Below are 22,739 nucleotides of genomic sequence, written 5' to 3' on the forward strand. Positions count from 1 at the left end.
TCAACAAGGGTCAGCCTTTCACTCTACCCACAGCCAGGCAGACTCTAACAACAGATGCTTCGGATTACTGGGGATGCCTGGGGAGCACACATGGCATGAAAATGTATTCAGGGCAAATGGACCACAGACCAACTACATCTACACATCAATCAAAAAGAGATGTTGGCTGTACAAAATGCCCTAACAGGTTTCAAGGACCTCCTACATCCAGGACAATTACTTTTAAAGACAGACAATACCACAGTAATGTGGTACATATACAAAGAAGGGGGCACTCATTCTTACCCCCTATGCAGACAAGCCATGACCCTGTGGAACACGGCTCTAACTTATCAAGTTCATCTGCAAGCACAATTCCTGCCAGGAAAAATACTCTGGCAGACGAACTAAGCAGAAACATCATGGATCCTCACGAGTGGAAATTTAAATCCACAAGTTTTCAGCATGATAATGCAAGCATGGAGGTGCCCGGACATAGATCTCTTTGCCTCCCCACTGAACTGCCAACTACAAAAATTCTGCACAAGGACTTATCACGCACAAACATGGAAAGTGGATGCTCTTTCGTTCAGCTGGAAAGGCCTGCACGTTTATGCCTTCCCTCCTCTGCCTCTCCTTTCGAAGGTTCTCCAAAAAGCTAGACAAGAAAAAACACAGATGATACTGAATGCTCCAGACTGGCCACGCCAACATTGGTACCCAATCCTAAAGAACTTAGCTCAAGGCCCACCTTGGATTTTGCTTCAAATTCCACATCTTCTGACTCAACAAAACAATCAGATCCTGCACAGTCAGCTCAAAACCTTATCCCTGGCTGCATGGCAGATTCATTAGCCAAACAGGCAACACCTCTCTCTAAAGCTGTTATGGATGTCATTTTGGAGGCCAGGAGGCCTAGCACCAGGAAGTCTTATTCAGAAAAGTGGAAGAGATTCTGTGCCTGGAACCAGGCTGAAAGCCTTGACCCTCTTGTCCCTAACATTCCTCAGATACTACAATATTTAACAGAGATGCTGGACAAAGGGCTATCCTTCTCATCCATTAAGATCCACGCTTCAGCCATCTCGGCTCATTACAACACAGATACTCCTATTTTCTCTCATCCGTTGCTAAAACAGTACCTCAGAGGGGCTAAAAACATAAGACTGCCCCGGAGAGCACCAGCACCTACTTGGGACCTCAACTTTGTCTTGGAAAAACTCACTTTACCTCCTTTTGAGCCAGCCAATACAGCAGAAATAAAATATATGTCATGGAAAACTGCTCTGCTACTGGCAATAACCTCAGCACAAAGAGTCTCAGAACTACAGGCACTAATGGCAGTGGAGCCCTTTATCATTTTTCACCAAGACAGGGTTTCCTTAAGAACAAACCCTTCATTTATGCCTCAGGTGATATCCAGTGTGGCTCTTAACCAAACTATTCGCTTGCCAACATTTTATCCAAATCCCCAGAATAAAGGGGAGAAAATTCTACATTCCTTGGACATACACAGACCATTACGCCGCTTCTTGGACAAAACAAAAGCTTTCAGGAAAACTGAGCAACTGTTTGTATCCTATGCTACAACATCACAGGGAAAGGCTATTTCAAAGCAGACCATTTCAAAGTGGATAGGACACTGTATCCGGTTCTGCTACACACAGCATGGGAAGCCTGTACCATCTAACATTAGACCACATTCTACCAGGGCAACTGCAACTTCTACTGCCTGTCTTAGAGGAGTACCTACCAAGGACATTTTGGAAGCTGCAACTTGGAGTTCAGTGCACACCTTTACCAAGCATTACCACTTGCCTCTTTACTCCAGATACAGAGCAGGTTTTGCCACTGCAGTGCTGCAGGACCTCATAGCCATTCCAAATCCTCTCTAGACCCAGCCACCCTGACTCAGCTTTGGGATTCAACCCAAGTGTAATGACTGCAGCAGTGAAACACGATGAACATAGTACAGTTTTGTACCTACCATAAATGTAGATGTTCGAGTGTCTTCACTGCTGCAGTCCAGGTTACCCTCCCTCCATCCCCTCTTTCTTAGCTTGGACTTGTCTACCCTTTTCTACCCTATACTACCTATGTGGTGTATTTGCTGGTAGCTGAACATTTTGGTTTTATTTTTCATGTATGCTTTATTAGCAATATGTATTGCCTACCTGTTTGGGGGCACCTGACATCTGGGGCAAGAAAAACTGAAGAAAGTGGCATCGGCTACATCTTGTATACCCCTGGCGCACTGACGTCAGGGAAGAAGCAACAGCAACCGACGCCGGACCAAGACTTTGGAACTCTGGCCGACTGCGGGGCCGCCTGACGGCAGGATAACCCAAGTGTAATGACTGCAGCAGTGAAGACACTCTTAACATCTACATTTATGGTAGGTACAAAACTGTACTTCCTCTCATTCCCTGCCTGCTACAGGAGTTTCTTTGGTGGGCAGAGGCATGTCACCAAAACAAGGGACTGTCATTCATTCTACACCCTGTCACCCAAACCCTAACTACAGACGCATCAGACTATGCTTGGGGGGCCCACCTGGCAGGAAGATGCATTCAGGGCAAATGGAGCCCAAACCAAATGCATCTACATATCAACCAGAAAGAGATGCTAGCTGTTCAGAATGCTCTGACAGCCTTCAAGGACTTCCTTCATCCAGGACAACTACTGATAAAGATGGACAACACCACAGTTGTGGTACATAAACAAGCAGGGGGGTACCCACTCCTACCCCCTTTGCAGACTAGACATGGCCTTGTGGAACACAGCCTTGACTTACCAAATACATCTTCAAGCTCAATTCCTACCAGGAAAGCAAAATACTCTGGCAGATGACCTAAGCAGAAACTTTATGGAGCCGCACAAATGGAAACTGGATCCACAGATCTTCAGCATGTTAACACAAAAATGGGGGAGCCCAGATATAGTTTTGGGGAGAGGCAAATAGATCTATCAGTTGGACAAATTCTGCACAAGAACTTGTCACACAAAAGCATGGAAAGTGGATGCTCTATCCTTCATCTGTAAAAACCTATCAGTCTATGCCTTTCCCCTTCTGCCTCTACTCTCCAAGATCTTACTAAAAGTCACGGAACCAAAGATGAACAAACGCCTTCCAGTCGTTCTCCCGTAAATAAATAAGTCAATAAAATGACACAAACTCTCCAGGAATGTAAATTACACTCCACACTTTATTTTTAAGCTTAAAACATCCAGCTTTTCGTCAGTTAATGAAAACCAACTTCCTCAGAACGGAAACCACGTCATGAACGTTCAAAACCTTCATTAACTGATGAAAAGCTGGATGTTTTAAGCTTAAAAATAGTGTGGAGTGTAATTTATATTCCTGGAGAGTTTGTCATTTTATTGACTTATTTATTTACCAGAGAACGACTGGAAGGCTTTTGTTCATCTTTGGTTCCGTACACTTTTTATTTTCTTGGTTTGTCGTGAGTGATTGTTTTAGCAATGGAAGCCTTGCCGGTTTTGCCGACTGGGACACCTACAGAGGAGGAAGCGGGGAACTTAACCCAGTTAATAGAACTCTTCACACAAAAAGTGAACACCCTTTCCATCCGTGTGGAGGATATCATAGGATCTCAACAGAACAACAGGGCCAATTTCACCAACATTCCTCAGGCCAATAGTGTTGAACTGATTGGTGCAAGTAACTCTATTACATTGCCTGCAGGGTCTGTGGGACCTGCACGTCTTTACAATGATGTTCAACAGCAGATGAGAGCCAATGATGGGATAGGAGCTGTGGTATACGAGGAATCACGAATGGATGTCAGTCGACCCGAGGGGATTGCCTTTTTCAAGCACCGAGTGTACTACTGGAGGTGGATCCAACCACAACGGCTTGTAACCTGAATCAGTGGTTGAACCGTTCTTTTTCTTTTCATGCAAATAATGGTAACAACAGTACAGAACAAGGTACGTCTGTAGACATTGATTTACCTAGCAAATTGAATTTGTTCGATCAGAAACTAAATTAAGGAAAATTCAATTAGAGGTAGTGTATTTTGGAGAATGCCAATGTTCTAAAGTAGTACCTAAAGGCCTCAGATGTTGGCAATACCCTACGGGGTTAGTGGAGGGTTCAGCCTTCCACCTGGATCTTATCCATCTTTGACAGACATGGTTTTGAACTCCTGAATTTAATGTGTAAGCATTACCGATTGGCCGCTGATGTGTTGCGTACCGATATCAATAAGCTGGACGAGGAGATTAAGAATGATTCTAATTTTCTGAGATATAGGTATGATTATGAACGTTCGTTAACTAGCATCGATCAACACATCTAAAATCACATCAAACAAGATTAAGAAATTACATAGGGACATAAAAGCCTATAAAGATGATGGAGTGGCTTATCCTAAGCCCCCCCAAGTCCCAAGGGAACTATTTGGCTTTTTCAACACATCAATTTGATGAATTCAATACCACCGGCCCAAGACCAGGTGTGAACACTCATGGAACAGTGCATCTGTCAGTGGATGCCAATGACCGATTGTACCAGGTCTGACATAGCGAATGTCTGGTATCTCAGAACAGGCTTAATCATCTCCCAGTAGAGACAGAGAGTTCAAATTTTCAGAACTCTGCCTCCGCTCAATCCCAGTCCCAAGGCTGGAAGTCCAGGAACAGGTCCAGGAACAGGAGAAATTAGATCTGATAAATGTAGGACATGAACAACCATTCCAGAGTTCATGTAATATAATAATGAATACTGGCCAGGACTTCAAGATCTACAGTTTTTCCGATTTTGTCTTCACTGAAACTTTAGTGGATCTATTAGCAAAAGCACTTTCCTTTGTCCCTTCTGAGAGGGCGAACTTGGCTAAAACTTTAATAGATTTGAATCTGTTCATAAGAAAACAAAATTTACAGTTTTGAATGGGTGATCTAACGAGGGACAAGGGTGATTTTTATATACCTAGTACTTACAATCCCCCTTTACATTCCTCGTTGGACCTTTTTGAACAGATTTGTGACCTTGACATATGCCTCCTGTTGTATCAACCGATGTCTAAGCAAACATCTAAGTTCAATATTAGCAAGGAGGAAAGGTCTTTATTAGATCTACTATGTAACGCCTCTGTCAGGGTGATGCAACCCGACAAAGGAGGTGGGCTGGTAGCAATGAGTGTGGATGATTACAACAGAAGAATGGAGGATATCTTGGCCTCCGAGACATACAAGGAAGTATCGAGAAATGAACTAAATATTGGTCTATCGCGGATATCCACATACTTTAATGACATGTTCATTAACAATGTGATAGACCTAGATTTATTGAATTTTATGTTTATATCAGCCCCGAGGATTCCCGTTATTTTTGGGTCTCCTAAAATTCATAAAAACTTAATGGACCCTCCCATGCGACTACTAGTCAGTGCCAGGGCTAGTATTACCTATGCTGGTGCCAAGGTGGTAGATTCATTTTTGAAAAAATGTGTGGCGTGTGAACCTCAAATATCGAAGGACTCCTGGTCCTTCCTGTCTAGTGTCAACAAATTATCATACAGTGCAGACAGTCACATTTTGACCATAGATGTGAAGGATTTGTATCCCTCTGTGCTGTGGCTTTGGAATGGATCCCAGCCATGATGAGTATCAAGCAGGCCCCAATCAAGGAGATTCACCTAGTTAGCGAATTACTAGATATTATTCTGTCTTGTAACTATGTGACATTTAACAAAAGGTATTTACAACTGATAGGTGTGCCAATGGGGTCCACTTGTGGTGCCAGTGTGGCAAACTTGGTCATGGCTTATTGGGAAAGGGAGAATGTGTTGACCAATTCATTCATCAAAGATAAGGTACTGATGTATAAACGTTTTCTAGACGACATATTTATTATTTTAAAGGGTGATGAAGGGGTAGCCAATTCCCTCTTAGTTTGTTTAACTCATCTACTGAGTTTCTCAGGTTCACTTCTTGTTTTGCTATGGACAAAATAGCGTATTTAGACGTAGACCTGGAGAAAGATAGTCAATGATCGTTTCATAGCCAAAATCCATCGGAAAGAAACCTTTTCCAGTAGTTACCTACATTTTGATAGCAGCCATCCTTTTTCACAAAAGAGGTCTATTATCAAAGGTCAACTGGTAAGGGCGGCCAGGATAGTGACTTCCTGGAGGAATGTGACTTCATGACAAGTCTTTTCCTATACAGAGGTTATCTGGAAGGACTAATAGTCAACCTCTTTATGGAAGTATGAAATAAGAGGGAGAAGGATTTTTATTTACCCATTTTAAATCAAACCATCACTAGACAAGCCATTTCTACCCCTGGTCAGGTCCCGAGAGTATTCCACCCTTGCAGTTTCATCCTGACAATACAGTATGGATGCAAAGGAGATTGTTTCTATTATTCAGAAAAATTGGTGTTTGGTGATGCAAGATAGTTCTGCCCAAAAGAAGTTGACCGAATTTGCTAAGGCAGTTTTCAAAAGGGGTCTCAACCTTAAAAGCTTACTTGAGATGAGGCCGAGGGTTCCCAATTTTAGATCAGGCATGTACAAATGTAACATGTGTAGATATTGTAGGTTTATCCAAACGGGCGCCATCTTTGTAGTCAGGGGTATAAAGTATGGCATCCAGGGTAGATTCATCTTGCCCGGTTTTCTATATAGGAAAAACAGATAGGAAACTGCAGGAACATATGTATGAACATATATATGCAATTAGGAAGGAAAAATCGGAGAATGCCTTGGCCAAACATATAATGGAGAACCCCCACCATGAATTTGTTTTTTCTGTTATTGATCAGATACAATCGGAAAAAAGGGGGGGGGCCAGAATCTCTGTGGTTGGAGATGAAGGAATTGATATGGCAGTTGAACCTGGACGCTTGCTGTTACCCCGGCTTAAATGGTATGTTGTCCATAACATGTTTACTTAAACTCAAGAGTATGGAAAGATGAAACTCAAGTCAGTTTATAGTTTTTAGGTTTTTGTTTTTATGTATATTTACAGGTTATTTAAATGATTTTGTTAGAATAGGCGGCCTTCCGTTTACTGTACAGGTTTCTTTTCCATCATATGTTAGAGCCATGATCATGAGAACAGGAGGAATATTCACTTGAGTAATATTTCATTTTATTCTATTCAAATCTTCAGCGGTTCTTTATGGTAGTGTATTGTGAGATGGTCATGTTTAAATTTATTGTAATATGATTAATATAAAGTATAGAGTGTAGGATCATACTTGTATATTTATATATGTTTCTTGTTTAGCACTATATGCTACAAACCTACGGGTTATAATAAGAGCTTATATAAGTAGCGCATTGGAGTTTTAATGTATCAGAATCTGTGTTCTTTCTTCGTTACAATGTCATTTTGTATTATGATTCAGACACATGTAGAATACCACCCAGACACTTATCGGCAATTCCAGAGCAGCCGTAGGGTTTGTTTAATACGAAGCACTTTGTATTTTCATCGTTCAATCTAATTTTTTATCATACTTACTAGTGTTCGACTAATTTACTGCTGAGTTACAATTTAGCAAGGTTATTTTACGGAGTATCTAGCTGTTGGAGAGTGGAGTGTTTATATGTATATATATTTTTAAACATTTTAACAAATTAATTGTCTTAAATGTTGCCAGCTTACAGTTTTCATTCTATTTGTTCCTGGTATTACGTCTTGAACTTATCCAATGTTTTTTTATGAAGTGAAATAGTATGTTTTTTTTTTGTCACATAAAATCACATGAGGGGATATAAAACTATAAGTTAGGTTTTGGATGTTCATGACATGGTTTCCGTTCTGAGGAAGTTGGTTTTCATTAACTGACTAAAAGCTGGATGTTTTAAGCTTAAAAATAAAGCGTGGAGTGTAATTTACGTTCCTGGAGAGTTTGTCATTTTATTGACTTATTTATTTACCGGAGAACGACTGGAAGGCTTTTGTTCATCTTTGGTTTCGTACAGTTTTTATTTTCTTACTAAAAGTCCGACAGGAAAAACCAAAAATGATTCTAATTGCTCCAGACTGGCCTCACCAACACTGGTAACCGCTTCTAAGGAATATGTCACACCTTCCTCCATGGTACTTGCCTCAAACACCTCACCTGTTGTCTCAGCAGAACTTTCAAATTCTGTACACTCGGCTCCAAACTCTGAATCTTGCAGCATGGCTAATCAACTAATTTTGCCAACCACATCTCTCAGTAAACCTGTGATGGATGTCGTTTTGGTGGCCAGAAGGCCTATAGTACTAGAAAATCTTATGCTGATAAATGGTAGAGATTCTGTGCTTGGAACCAAAGCGGGCGCCAACTCCTGCATGGGACCTCAATTTTGTGCTGGAAAAACTCACCCTACTTCCTTTTGAACCAGCAGCTACTGCAGATATAAAATTTCTTTCTTGGAAGACTGCCTTTCTTTTTGGCAGTCACTTCAGCTAGAAGGGTTTCAGAACTACAGGCTCTCATGGCAGTGGAGCCTTTCATTATTTTTTACCCGGACAGGGTGGCCCTCAGGACCAATCCCTCTTTTATGCCTAAGGGTGGTATCCAGTGTGGCTCTTAATTAGACCATTCACCTGCCAACTTTCTTCCCAAATCCGCAGAACAAGGTGGAGCGGATTCTGCATTCATTGGATGTACACAGATAACTAAGATTCTACTTAAACAGGACAAAATCTCTAAGAAAGTCTGAGCAACTACTGGTGGCATTTGATGCAGGATCAAAGGGGAAGGCTATATCAAAGCAGACTATTTCTAAATGGATAAGCCATTACATTCGTTTCTGCTACTTGCACCATGGTAAACCTGTGCCCAAGGGGATCAGATCCCATTCCACCAGGGCTGCCTCTACTTCAGCAGCTTTTCTTAGAGGGGTCCCTACCAGAGACATTCTAGAAGCTGCTACTTGGAGCTCAGTTCATACGTTCACAAAGCATTACCATTTACCTCTCTTTTCTAAATCCAGGGCAGGCTTTGCCACTGCAGTCCTGCAGGGTCTTATAGCTGCTCCTATTGCTGTTTAGTTCCATCCTCCCATCCATAGCTTTGGGATTCCACCCAAATGTAATGACTGCAACAGTGAAACACTAAGAACATAGTACAGTTGTGTACACTTACCATAAATGTAGATGTTCGAGTGTATTCACTGTTGCAGTCCAGATTACCCACCCGCCAGCCCCCTTTCTATACCTTTTCTTTCCTTCAGTATACTCAAAATTCTTTGTGGTGTATTTGCTTTTAGTTGAAGGTAAATTTTGTGTGTTCTAAAGTGCATGTATATATTTATAGTTTTATATATATATATATATATATATATATATATATATATATATATATATATAGTGTCTGCTGCATGTTTTATACCCCTGACGTCATTGAAGAGGAGACAGCAACCGACGCAGGACCCAAGACTTTGTTATTCAGGCCGACTGAGGGCAACCTGCCAGCAGATTTACCCAAATGTAATGACTGCAACAGTGAATACACTCATCTACATTTATGGTAAGTGTACACAACTGTACTTTATGGTAAGATTTTACACGGTTGTACTTTTTTGCAGCTGTAATGTGTTAGTTGCACGCAATACTTTGCATTCCGGATTGTTAATATTTATGGTAAATAAGTTGCAGACAGATTATATTTACAAAAAAAATGTAAATTTTTGCTTTTCAGTTTTTGAGGAGCCAGAAGATCCCAGTAGCAGGTCATTTTTCTCAGAAATAATTTCATCAATATCTGATGTAAAATTCAGTCACAGTGGACGGTATATGATGACAAGAGATTATTTGTCAATCAAAGTGTGGGACCTTAACATGGAACACAGGCCTGTAGAAACCTTTCAGGTAAGTTTGTGCTTCATATTATATTTCTAAATGTAATTGCAGTAACAGTACACAAAGCTTATGTAAGTCTAATGTGCTAAGAACAGACTTAGTGAAAGGTGTTTGTTGCGCCCCTCTGTTCACCAGTGGAGCATTTAATGTAGTAACTTCCAGTCTGAACACTGCATTATGAATTCACTTGGTGCACCACATATGCATATCCATGACTTAGTAAAAACCTAAACATGAACTCTCCTCTCAAAGGTCCTCTGGGAGCATACAGATTTTGCAAGTATTACTAAACTATGAAATAGATTAAGAAAATGTTAAGTCTACACTGTGCCACAAGATCTGTTCATTGAAGCTTTAAAAATGTATGTATCGGATCAGGGTAGAGGAAGAGTAACCTGAAGGGCATTTTCAGAGTCCACGAGAGCTGTTTGTCTCTTTGAGACTTAGAAGAATTTGGGTATGGTTTGTAAGTGATGGTGTGTGACTAAGTTTATGCAAAGAATTATAGGATACAGAGAAAAACTTTTATGCTGAGATAGTGGAACAAACTAAGAGAATTAATGGAAGTATGTAGTAAAACATACATTGGTAAGGGACGCAGAATGCATATAGCCAACAGTGATCGACAGTTTATGCAGCAGGTAATGGTGTCAGTAGGCCAGGTGATACTTGTGTGCCATCAGTCTGTGATCTGTAAGGCAGTACCACCCAGCAGATGCTTGATTTTCTTTTGAACATCCCAGCAGCAAGGGAGACCTCCTACCAGGTTGTCTCTTCTTAGCTGTGCTTGTAGTCCAGCCCTTGACATTAGCAATGTTAACATTGGGAAGCTATAAAGACATTAGAATATCCTTTTATTTTATGTATGTTTATTAGAACGAACCTAAGAAAGTCAAGTAATCAAATCATCCTGTGTCCTCCTGCTTAGGAAACCGATGTTCTTCGTGTTTCACTGTTGCCATCATTACATTTGGGAAATCTGATGGCAGGTTGCCCTCAGTCGGCCTGATTAATAAAGTCTTGGGTCCTGCATCGGTTGCTGTCCCTTCTTCCATGACATCAGGTTGTCAGGGGTATAAAACATGCAGCCAACATCATTACCCCAGTCTTTCTTGCTGTGCGGTGCCCAAAGCAGAAGCAGTTCGCAAGTGCCGGTTGGCTGACTCCTGAAATTTTCGTTTTTGAATTTCAGAACCGAAGTCTTCAACTTAAAGCGTTCCCCGTTGGGGAAACTTTTTCTTGCTCCTTACCGATGTCAGTAAAAGTTAATAATTGCATTACTTGTGGGAAGCAAATACCTCAAAGATTTTCATTTGTACTGGCTAGCTGTACAGAATGCTCTGACAGCCTTCAAGGACTACCTTCATCCAGGACAACTAATGGTAAAGACGGACAACACCACAGTTATGTGGTACATAAACAAGTGGGGGGGGGGTACACATTCCTACCTCCTCTGCAGACTAGCCATGGCATTGTGGAACACAGCCTTGAGCTATCAAGTTACAACTGCAAGCTCAGTGCTTGCCAGGCAAGCTGAATATTCTGGCAGACGATCTAAGCAGAAATCTCATGGACCCACACAAATGGAAACTGGAACCACGGATTTTCAACATTTTGACAAGCAATTGGGGGAGCCCAGACATAGATCTATTTGCCTACCCCCAGAACTACCAGTTGGACAAGTTTTGCACAAGAACTCCACACAAAAAAAGCCATGAAAGTGGATACTGTGTCCTTCAACTGGAAAAACCTATCAGTCTACGCCTTCCCCCTCTGCCTCTGCTCTCCAAAGTTCTGCTAAAAGTCAAACAGGACAGACCAAAATTATTTTAATTGCTCCAGACTGGCCACGCCAACACTGGTACCCGCTCCTGCGCAGTGTCTCTCTAATATCCCCATGGCACCTTCCTTAGACACCTTCCTTACTGTCTCAGCAGGAGAACCAGATTCTGCACCCTCAGCTCCCTACATTGAACCTTGCAGCTTGGCTAATCACTTAAATTCATCCTTAACATCCCTCAGCAAACCTGTGATGGATGTCATATTGGAGGCGAGAAGACCTAGTACTAGAAAATCTTATGCTGACAAATGGAAAATATTCTGTGCTTGGAATCAATCTCAAGGAATGAGCACAGCAGCGCCCAATTTACCTCATATTTTACAATACTTAACTGAGATGCTTCACAAGGGCCTGTCTTTTTCCTCAATTAAAATCCATGCCTCAGCCATTTCAGCTCATTATAACACAGAACTTCCCCTCTTCTCTCATCCTCTGCTCAAGCAGTACCTCAGAGGGGCCAAGAACTTGAAACCACCCAGGAGAGCTCCAACCCCTGCCTGAGACCTTAACTTTGTATTGGAAAAACTCACTCTGCCTTTTTTTTTGAGCCAGCTGCTACTGCAGACTTAAAATGTCTTTCTTGGAAAACAGCCTTCCTTCTGGCAATTACTTCAGCTCAAAGGATATCTGAGTTACAGGCCCTTATGGTAGTGGAGCCTTTCATCATTTTTCATGCAGACAGGATGTCACTCAGGACCAATCCATCCTTCATGCCCAGTGTGGCTCTTAATCAGTCCATTCATTTGCCAACTTTCTTTCCCAATCCACAGAACAAAGGGGAACTGATTATGCATTCACTGAATGTGCACAGACAACTGAGATTGTACTTGGACAGAACTAAAACTCGAAGAAAATCTGAACAACTGCTAGTGGCATTTGCTGCAGGGGCAGAGGGAAAGGCTATTTCAAAACAAACCATTTCTAAATGGGTAAGCCATTACATTCATTTCTGCTACAAGAATCACGGAAAACCTATCCCCCAGAGGATCAGATCTCATTCCACCAGGGCTGCATCTACATCTACAGCTTTTCTCAGGTGTTCCTACCAGGGATATTCTAGAAGCTGCTACCTGGAGTTCAGTTCATACTTTCACCAAGCATTACCATTTACCAATTTTCTCTAAATCCAGAGCTGGCTTTGCCACTGCTGTCTTGCAGGGCCTTATGGTCCTAATGCTGTATAAATCCATCCTCCCAACCATGGCTTGGGAATCTACCCAAATGTAATGACTGCAACAGTGAAACACTAAGAACATAGTACAGTTGTGTACACTTACCATAAATGCAGATGTTCAAGTGTATTCACTGTTGCAGACCTGGTTACCTTCCCTCCAGCCCCCTGTTTTTTATCTGACTATACCTCTACTTTCTGTTCCTATGCTTAAAAGCCTTTTTGGTGTATTTGCTTTTGATTGGAGGTATATTGCTGTAATTTAACATTATATTTTGCTCCCCATTCGGGGGCACATGACATCTGGGGCAAGAAAAACTGAGGTAATGACGTCTGCTGCATGTTTTATACCCCCGACGACCTGACGGTCATAGAAGAGACAGCAACCGACGCAGGACCCAAGGCTTTGTTAATCAGGCTGACTGAGGGCAACCTGCCAGCAGATTACCCAAATGTAATGACTGCAACTGTGAATACACTTGAACATCTACATTTATGGTAAGTGTACACAACTGTACTTTACTGTTCATATTGGTTTTGGTCCAGGGGGTTTGCTTTCTCAGAAAGGGCCTCCATTGTAAAACTGGAGTTGACCCCCTTCTCTTGAGTTCCATGATGAAAATCTCCATCTGTGCTCTCTGAAGTAGTTGGCAAAACTAGCATGGTACATTGACTCTTAGACTTTGTAACCTTGTGCCTCTAGTTATCTTTTATTCTTTCAGGGTGTTTCTGTCCCTCCCTGTGCCATATTTCAGGGAAAACATTCCATAACTGCTTTTTTGTGAAGCTACCCTTCACACATTTTTTTGCACTGTAACACGTTAACATCCACAGATGTAGCTTGTTTAACAGCACCTCTGACTTTCCTATTTTTGGTTATTACTGTTCTTAATAAATGTCAGACATCTTGAAGTCCTTATCAGAAACTGCCATGGGATCTTTCTGTCTTCAGATGAGTTAAGTTGTCTTTATTTGTAACTATACTGTTAAAGTTATTTGAATGGTGACTACCAGGATGACATTTTTTGTACATGAGAATGTACCACTTTCCACAGACACTTGTGATGTATAGGAATGTGTCGAGAATGGGTATTTTGGGTGTCTGTATTTCTCTCTCTCTCTCTCTGTCTCAGTTAGTTTCAGGTATTTATCAAAAATCCACTTTGTTGTCCCTTTCAGAAGACCTTTTTATCTGACTTGTTCAAATAAAAGATGCGGTGGGGGTACAAGTTCCTTTTCAAAATTAAGCTACTGAGATGCTGTTTTAGTACTTTCATCCTTAACTGAAGCTCAGTATGCCTGTCTTTGAGAGCATTGCAAAGGGTATAGACAATACCAGACACTGTCTGTTAACTTCATTGTCCGCTCCACTAAAAATTGGATTTTTTACTGGAAAAATCTGACTGGCTGAAACTTTTCAGCTGAGGCCCAGTGAGAAAAGCTCCAGAAAAAATAAAAAATACAAAATGCAAGTAAAAAAAATACACAATTCCAAAAATATGAATGAAGAATGCATTATAATATTGTACAATTTACAAACAATTAATTGGCATCAGATATCACTGTACAATTTTAAAAATGGGAGGTTATATGAACTAAGAATGTAAAACAATTTAAATATATTCAAGTTCTACATATTTAAATGTGCTATGTAAAAGTATAGCAGGCAAGGAAATAAAATCAAGTCTAATATCATCTTGTAATATAGCAAGGGAGTGAGATGCATCGTCACCTCAGTTCATGTGAATAAAGTTGAGCAGTAAAGTTGGATGAGGTAAACAGAGGAGAGAGAATTTCAAGGCTCTACTTCAGGTAATAAGAAAACCAAAGGAGATACTGACATAGAAAACTTCATGGTGAAAATAAGGAGTATTGAAGGGAATTAGAGGAAGGATAAATTTGTGGTGTTTGTCTACAGTATGACAACAAAGAATCAAGGAAGAGGAGTACGCTGTGTGATTTGGAGTGGAGAGCTGTAGAGCTACAGCACTTTGGTATTAATAACGAGTTAGCTGTGTGAAAATTACATCACAGGCAAAATAGGATTATTGTAATGGAAGTGGCTGTCAGTCAGGCAACCTCGTGTGCATAAGTTCATATGTCTAAAATGGCTAGAGGTATGGTGTAAGCGAGGAAAGGGAAATACAAATAAAATTAACTAGAAGATAATATGCACTGACACAGCAGAGGTACGAGTTTTAAACTAAAATCTGATGTCAGTTTTCATTCATACCTCAACCACTTGGGTTTGGATCTAATCCTGGGATCCTACTCTACCGCTATTATAGCTTGTGGCCACCAAAAAACTCTCGAGCTCCTCCCTTACCCATAATGGACTAACCCCTATCATACCTCAGATCCTGTTTTCCGCTTTCACATTTAGAAGTGGTCGCCTTGAGCTCTCAATTTTGCCACTTTCACATTTAGAAGTGGTCACCTTGAGCTCTCAATTTTGCCACTTTCACATTTAGAAGTGGTCGCGTTGAGCTCTCAAGCAAATTTACTAGAGAGAGAGAAGTTTATATATACAGTTTTCTTATTTTCTATAAGATTTTACTTTTTCTATTATTAAATCCTCCCTTTTCAACTATTCTAGTATAATCTCAATACCGTAGTTGGTAATTTTCTTTCCCCTTTTCCCTCTTACATTTTTTTAGTGTAATTCTTCTTACCAGCATTGGTAATACCCTTTCTTATTTCTTTTTGTACTTAAAAAGCTCATTGTACCTTTTCTTTCTTCTGTTTTAGTTAAATTGTAAGCTTCTGGCTTTAAGCAGTGCCAGAAATGCAGGCAGAAGTTGCCCTTGTCCAATGCACACACCTTGTACATATATTGTTTAGGTCCGGACCATCTTCAAGTAGATTTCAATTTGTAGAGCCTTTAATAACCTGCAAGCTATAGCTGATAGGAAAAATAAGTTGATCTGAGAAGGATTGCTACGTGCATCCTTTACAGGGGCTGTTGCTTGGGTTAACCCCCCCCCCCCAAAAAAAAAATCTAAGTGAAAGGACCCTTCAAGGCTTTTGGGATCCTCTATTCCCTTATTAGATCCTACCAAGGAGCCACCATGGAGGAAGCATAAGTTGGATCTGAAGGCTGCTCCTGCACAGCCGGTGTTGGAGCTGACAAAGGCCTCCTCGGATTCTAGCTGTTTGAATCTGAAGCCTTTACCCAGAACCTGGTATGCACCATCAGTAGACCCAGTATCCTCCAGAGTACTTTCACCATTTCTTGAATCCCACTGGCACTCTAGGTCCCCATCGCTAGCTTCCTCTCATTCTTCCAGGAGTCTGACTGAGGCTGATGTGAACAGAATGATGAGGAAATTCTCAGTGGAGATTCAGATGGGAGTTCTCCCGGCTCCTACCCCTTCAGGTCAAGAAGTCCTAGATGATGGTCATGTTTCACTGTTGTAGTCCTGACTTGTGGGATTTCCTGCCATGGAAGCCCTTGGCTAGCTAGACTACCAGCATAAGACTTTTTCCTCCTCCTACAAATGGCAGATGCCTTAACCTGGCAACAGTACACTGGTGTATAAGTGGAGTCCACCGACATCATTACCTCAGTTCTTTCTAGCTGTTGGAGCCTGAAGCAGACATCTTGTATGTGTGTCAGTTGGTCCGCACCACAGAGAAACTTCAGAAGGCTAAGTACCCCGTTGGAGAAATTTTTTTTTTTTTTTTTTTGCTAAGTAATGCCACAGAAAGTTAACAGTTGTCTCCTTTGTGGTAGACAGATCCCACATTGAGACTTCACGCCTTCTGTGTTACCTGTTTGGGCCCAGACAATCTTCTTCTTTCGGCTGTTCCCGTTAGGGGTTGCCACAGCAGATCAACTGTTTCCATTTCTTCCTGTCCTCTGTATCTTGCTTTGTCACACCAACCAACTGCATGTCCTCTCTCACCACATCCATAAACTTTATCTTAGGCCTTCCTTTTTTCCTACCCGGCAGCTTCATCCTTAGCATCTTTTTCCCAATATACTCTGCATCCCTCCTCAGCACATGTCCAAACCAACGTAATCTTGCCTCTCTGGCTTTGTCTCCAAACCTTCCAACCTGGGCTGACCCTCTAATATACTTATTCCTAATCCTGTACATCCTCGTCACACCCAGTGCAAATTTTAACATCTTCAACTCTGCCATGTCAAGCTCTGACTCCTGCTTTTTTGTCACTGCCATTGTCTCCAACCCATATAACATAGCTGGTCTCACTACCCTCTTGTAGACCTTCCCTTTCACTTTTACTGGTACTATTCTGTCACAAATCACTCCTGACACTCTTATCCACCCACTCCATCCTGCCTGTACTCTCTTCTTCACCTCTCTTCCACACTCACCATTACTCTGAACTGTTGATCCTAAGTATTTAAACTCATCCACCTTCGCCACCTCTACTCCCTGCATCCTCACCATTCCTCTATCCTCCCTCTCATTCACACACACACACACACACACACACACACACACACACACACACACACACACACACACACACACACACACACACACACGCACACACATTCTGACTTAGTCCTGCTGACCTTCATTCCTCTTCTCTCTAGAGCATATCTCCACCTCTCCAGGGTCTCCTCCACCTGTTCTCTACTCTCACTACAGGTCAATATGTCCTCTGCAAACATCATAGTCCATGAGGACTCCTGTCTGATCTCGTCTGTCAACCTGTCCATCACCATTGTAAATAGGAAAGGGCTCAGAGCTGATCCTTGATGTAATCCCACCTCCACCTTAAACGCATCCGTCACTCTCACCGCTGTCACCCTACCCTCATACATATCCTGTACCACTCTTACATACTTCTCTGACACTCCCGACTTCCTCATACAATACCACAACTCATCTCTAGGCACCTTGTCGTATGCTTTCTCTAAATCCACAAAGACACAATGCTACTCCTTCTGACCTTCTCTGTACTTGTCCATCAACACTCTCAGAGCAAATATCGCATCTGTAGTGCTCCTTCCTGGCATGAAACCATACTGCTTATCACTAATCATCACCTCCCTTCTTAACCTAGCTTCCACTACTCTTTCCCATAACTTCATGCTGTGACTGATCAATTTAATCCCTCTGTAGTTACCACAGCTCTGCACATCACCCTTATTCTTAAAAATCAGTACCAAAACACTTTTTCTCCATTCCTCAGGCATCCTCTCACTTTCCAAGATTTCATTAAACAATTTCGTTAAAAACTCCACTGCCATTTCACCTAAACACCTCCATGCTTCCACAGGTATGTCGTCTGGACCAACAGCCTTTCCATTCTTCATCCTCTTCATAGCTATCCTTACTTCCTCCTTGCTATTCCACTGCACTTCAGGATTCACTATCCGCACATCATCCAACCTTCTCTCCCTCTCATTCTCTTCATTCATCAGCCCCTCAAAGTACTCTTTCCATCTGCCCAACACGCACTCCTCGCTTGTGAGTACGTTTCCCTCATTATCCTTTATCACCCTTACCTGCTGCACATTTTTACTAGCTCGGTCCCTCTGTCTAGCCAGTCGGTACAGGTCCTTTTCTCCCTCCTTAGTGTCCAACCTTTTATACAACTCTTCATACGCCTTATCCTTCGCCGCCTCTCTTTGCCATGCACCTCATCTCCTTATACTCTTGTCTACTTTCTTCATCTGTGACAATCCCATTTCTTCTTCACCAACCTCTTTCTCTGTATACTCTCCTGTACTTCTTCATTCCACCACCAGGTCTCCTTGTCCTCCTTCCTCTTTCCAGATGTCACACCAAGCACCTTTCTAGCCGTCTCTCTTACTAGCTCTGCTGTAGTTACCCAGCTATTCGGTAACTCTTCACTGCCACCCAGTGCCTGTCTTGACTCTTCCCTGAACATCACCTCACAATTACCCTTTTTCAGTTTCCACCACTTGATCCTTGGTGCTGCTCTCACACTCATCCTCCTCTTGATCACCAGTGTCATCCTACAATCCACCATCCTATGCTGCCTAATTACACTTTCCCCTGCCACCACTTTACAGTCTCCAATCTCCTTCAGACTGGCCCTTCTACATAAGATATAATCCACCTGTGTGCATCTTCCTCCACTCTTGTATGTCACCCTATGCTCCTCCCTCTTGATAAAATACGTATTCATTACAGCCATGTCCATCCTTTTTGCAAAATCCACTACCATCTGACCTTCTGCATTCCTTTGCTTAACACCATACCTACCCTTCACTTCCTCATCCCCTCTGTTCCCTTCACCAACATGCCCGTTGAAATCTGCTCCAATCACCAGTCTCTCATTCTTGGGTACAGTCAGCACCACTTCATCCAACTCACTCCAAAATGTTTCTTTCTCATCCATCGCACACCCAACTTGTGGAGCATATGGACTAACAACATTCATCATTACACCATCAATTTCCAGCTTCATAAACATCACTCTGTCTGACACTCTCTTCACCTCTGAAACACTCTTAGCATACTGTTCCTTCAGGATAATGCCTATGCCATTTCTCCTCCCATCCACACCATGATAAAACAATTTGAACCCGCCTCCGATACACCTAGCCTTGCTCCCCTTCCATCTGGTCTCTTGCACACACAATATACCAACCTTCCTTCGGTGCATCATATCAGCTAGCTCTCTCCCTATACCAGTCGTACTGCCAACATTCAAAGTTCCGACTCACTACCACAGTCCTAGCCTTTACCTGCCTTCGGGCATGCCTTCCCCCTCTTCTCCTCCTTCGGCCAACAGTAGCCCAATTCCTGCCAGCACCCTGTTGGCCAACAGTACTGGTGGTGGTCGTCGTTGACCCGGGCCTCGACCGATCTGGTATGTATATCTGTACTGTTGTCTACATGTATAATTTGGCAAAATTTTATGCCGGATGCCTTTCTTGACGCAACCCTCCCCATTTATCAAGGCTTGGGACCGGCACAAAGAAATGCACTGGCTTATGCATCCTGTTTGGGTCCAGACAGTGACATCCCTAATTGTCATTTCTGTGCTTGATTCCATTCCAGGACTATTTGGCGTAGGGCAGGCATTTTAGCTAAGTTAGTTAGCAAGTACTCCGGTTCTGTGCATGGTATGGCATCTATTGATCATCCAGGCATCTATCTTTCTAAATGTAAATGCCCCAAATTCAGGCCTTCTGAATATATCTGTTTGGCATCTCCTCACCCCTCCAAAGCTGGTTATCATGGAAGTGAGTCAGGAGCTTTCATAGCCCCCACTTCCATTGAGGTGGTGGAGAAGGCCTCTGTAGAGTCCTGTTCGGAGTCCCATATGCTGTCAGACCCCTTGACATCAGCACAAGTCTTGCTTTTACGTTCGTCGGTCGGGTCTGGGACAGCTTTGCAGGCCTCAGCTTCCGGCGACCAGAGCACTACCACTACAGTTCAGAGGTATATGGGAGTCCGTGCTTCTGACTTTCCCAGGCCTAAACAAAGGTCTGCTCCCAGGAAACAGTTTTCTTTCCATTCCATGCCAACCAGCTCCCAGTCTCAGCCCTGTCAGCAGGATTTGGTTAGATTAGCAGAGGATATTATTTCCCTGGTTAGGGGGCAGACATCGTCCCCCTGAACTCCCCCTCAAGAAAAAAGAAAAGAGGTCCAATCTCAGAGGTTCTTGCTGATCTTTGAGTCAGTGGAGGGCTCTGACCTTTGTCCTCAAATCGCTGAACTACTTGGCACACTTTACAAGACTGCAGAGGGACTTGACAGAGGAACTGTCAAAATTCCTTCCTAGGACCACTGCTGCTGAAGATGCAGGCTTCTCTGACCTCACAGTTGGCAACCCTACAATCCATTTCTAATTCATGCATGATCTTCTCTCTCATGCAGCTGAAGGAGCCTCAAGGGTGGCAGATTCAGGCATTTACATTAGGAGGCATACCTGGATGCAGTTGTGTAATTTTGCAGAGCCCTTTAAGTCCTTCTTCATTATTGCATCCTTTGACGGCTGTTCATTGTTTGGCCAGAAAGTGAGGGGCACACTGTCCAGGTGTGAAAAAGATGAAAACGCCCTGTCTGCAGTGGGCATACATTTTTGACCCACCCCCACCCCCCGAAAAACTTCTTGAGGAATCAACAAGGTGGTCAAATGATGTCGTTCAGAAAGTCCCAGGGTCCTTTCCAGAATCAACGTTGAGATAGTTCCCCCAGGGACAGAGGAGGGAACTTGAATGGAAGCCGCCACCCACGTGGCAGAGGAGGCCCACAGAACCAAGAGTCTAGGGAATCCTTCTGACAGACCCTACCAGCCGTCCTGAAAGGATAGCCAGATTGTCTACTTCTGGAGGCAATCGGGTGTCTATTATCCCTGTACCAGAGAGTCTAGCTAGACATCACAAAAGATACATGGATGCAGAGAATGGAGCGATGATAAATCAGGAAACAAAGAGTAGTAATATTGCTGAAAATGAATTCATCCTTAAGTTGTGGTGAGTGCCTTCACAAGGTGAACCCTGTTTTTTTTTTTTTTTTTTTTGAAACCTCACCAAGACTACCCTGATATGTAACTATTTTATACAGCATATATCATGGACAGAAGTAGATTAAAAAATAAAAAAGAAAGTTGGGTGCACAAGACCCAGGTTTAAAAACGTGCCCAATCCTGGTAGGTGCACTGGTGCCAGGATTGGAAATAATGAGTGTAGAATCTTCTAGGTATGGACACATTCCTACAATGGAGCTAGGCCAGGCTCAGATGGAAGATGATGATCCCCCTGTTGTAGAAGGAAGTAACACTCCACTGAAGTCACAAAAACTGAGTTATAAAGATGATAGAGTGGAGAACTGAGGCTAAGAAAAAAAGTATGTTACGCAAGAAGCCTAGAATTTCCAGACAGAAGATATACAAAAAGATTAAGAGAAATTAGAGGAATGAAAAATACTTCCACAATAAAACCTGTCAAACTTTAAATAAAAATGTGTGTTCATTAATACAACAGATTTATGAAAAACATTATGTAGACCAAGAAACCTTGGTCCATTTGTAAGAAGAAACTGAAGTGCAAAAATATAAATAAAATCTAGAGACTTTTGAAAAATATAAAAAAAGAAATATTGACATGGGAAGGATTAGCACACGCAATGCAGCCCCAAAGACATTCAAAGAGAAATGCAGGCAAAGGCATCGATATGGACAATTTCACAATAAAAAAAAATAAGATCGCAGAGGAATGTAGAACAGAATATAGTAAAATAGAAGTAAAAAAAAGAAGCTGAAGCTATGGAATACTTGCAAAGTGAATGGTTTAATATAGAAAGTGCAACACAGGTTATATCACAGCATGATGGAACGAGTCCCCCAAGTAAGGGGAAACAGAAGGACCGGGAGACATCTGAAGAAGAAATATGCACAAGGGAAAGGGAGATTTAATATGGTGTGTGATATTTATGCAAAGGAGAAAGCAAAACTAATCAATACAAAAAGAGCAGCACCAAAGATATTTGAAGAGAAATGTATGCAAAGTCATCCAGATATGGAAAATTTTATAGTACAAAAAATAAAATGGGGGAAAAGTAGAAAACAGGATTAATAATGGAGAAGTCAAAGAAAAAAAAACGGAGGTTATGGATTACCTGCCAAGTGAAGGATTTAGTGTAGAAAGTCTAACTCGGAAGACATCACAACAGGATAGAGCAATGGATCCTCAAATTAAGATGAAACAGAAAACATCTGATCAGTTTCCAGATGAAAGATACTTAGGAGCCTTCCATAGGAAACCAATACAAATGTTTAGATGGAGTGGCATAGCTAGGGGAAGAATAGGAAACTGTGGCAACTCTGCAGCCAGTGTTGTGGGGTGATAGGCCAGTGAGTTCCCATATGAAAGAGCGATGGATGGCACTGGGTGGACCTGAAGAGAATGTAGCACAGGAAGATGCTGTAGAACTAGCCATAGAATGCCCACAGGAAATGCAGAATA

The 22,739-nt window shown here is 42.1% G+C and overlaps 1 protein-coding gene across 1 annotated transcript in view; it reads left to right on the forward strand.

Annotated features, from left to right (window-relative positions):
- PPP2R2D (protein phosphatase 2 regulatory subunit Bdelta) overlaps window positions 1–22,739 on the forward strand; it is a 934,071-nt gene that overhangs the window by 597,353 nt on the left and 313,979 nt on the right. The window contains exon 7 of the mRNA XM_044055650.1: window positions 9,649–9,818. Within this exon, the coding sequence (XP_043911585.1) occupies window positions 9,649–9,818 (170 nt within the window). The remainder of the gene's footprint in view (window positions 1–9,648; window positions 9,819–22,739) is intronic.

Source organism: Protopterus annectens, chromosome 14.part0 (assembly GCF_019279795.1).
Source record: "Protopterus annectens isolate FY-2018-M chromosome 14.part0, PAN1.0, whole genome shotgun sequence".
NCBI classification, from domain to species: Eukaryota; Metazoa; Chordata; order Ceratodontiformes; family Protopteridae; genus Protopterus; species Protopterus annectens.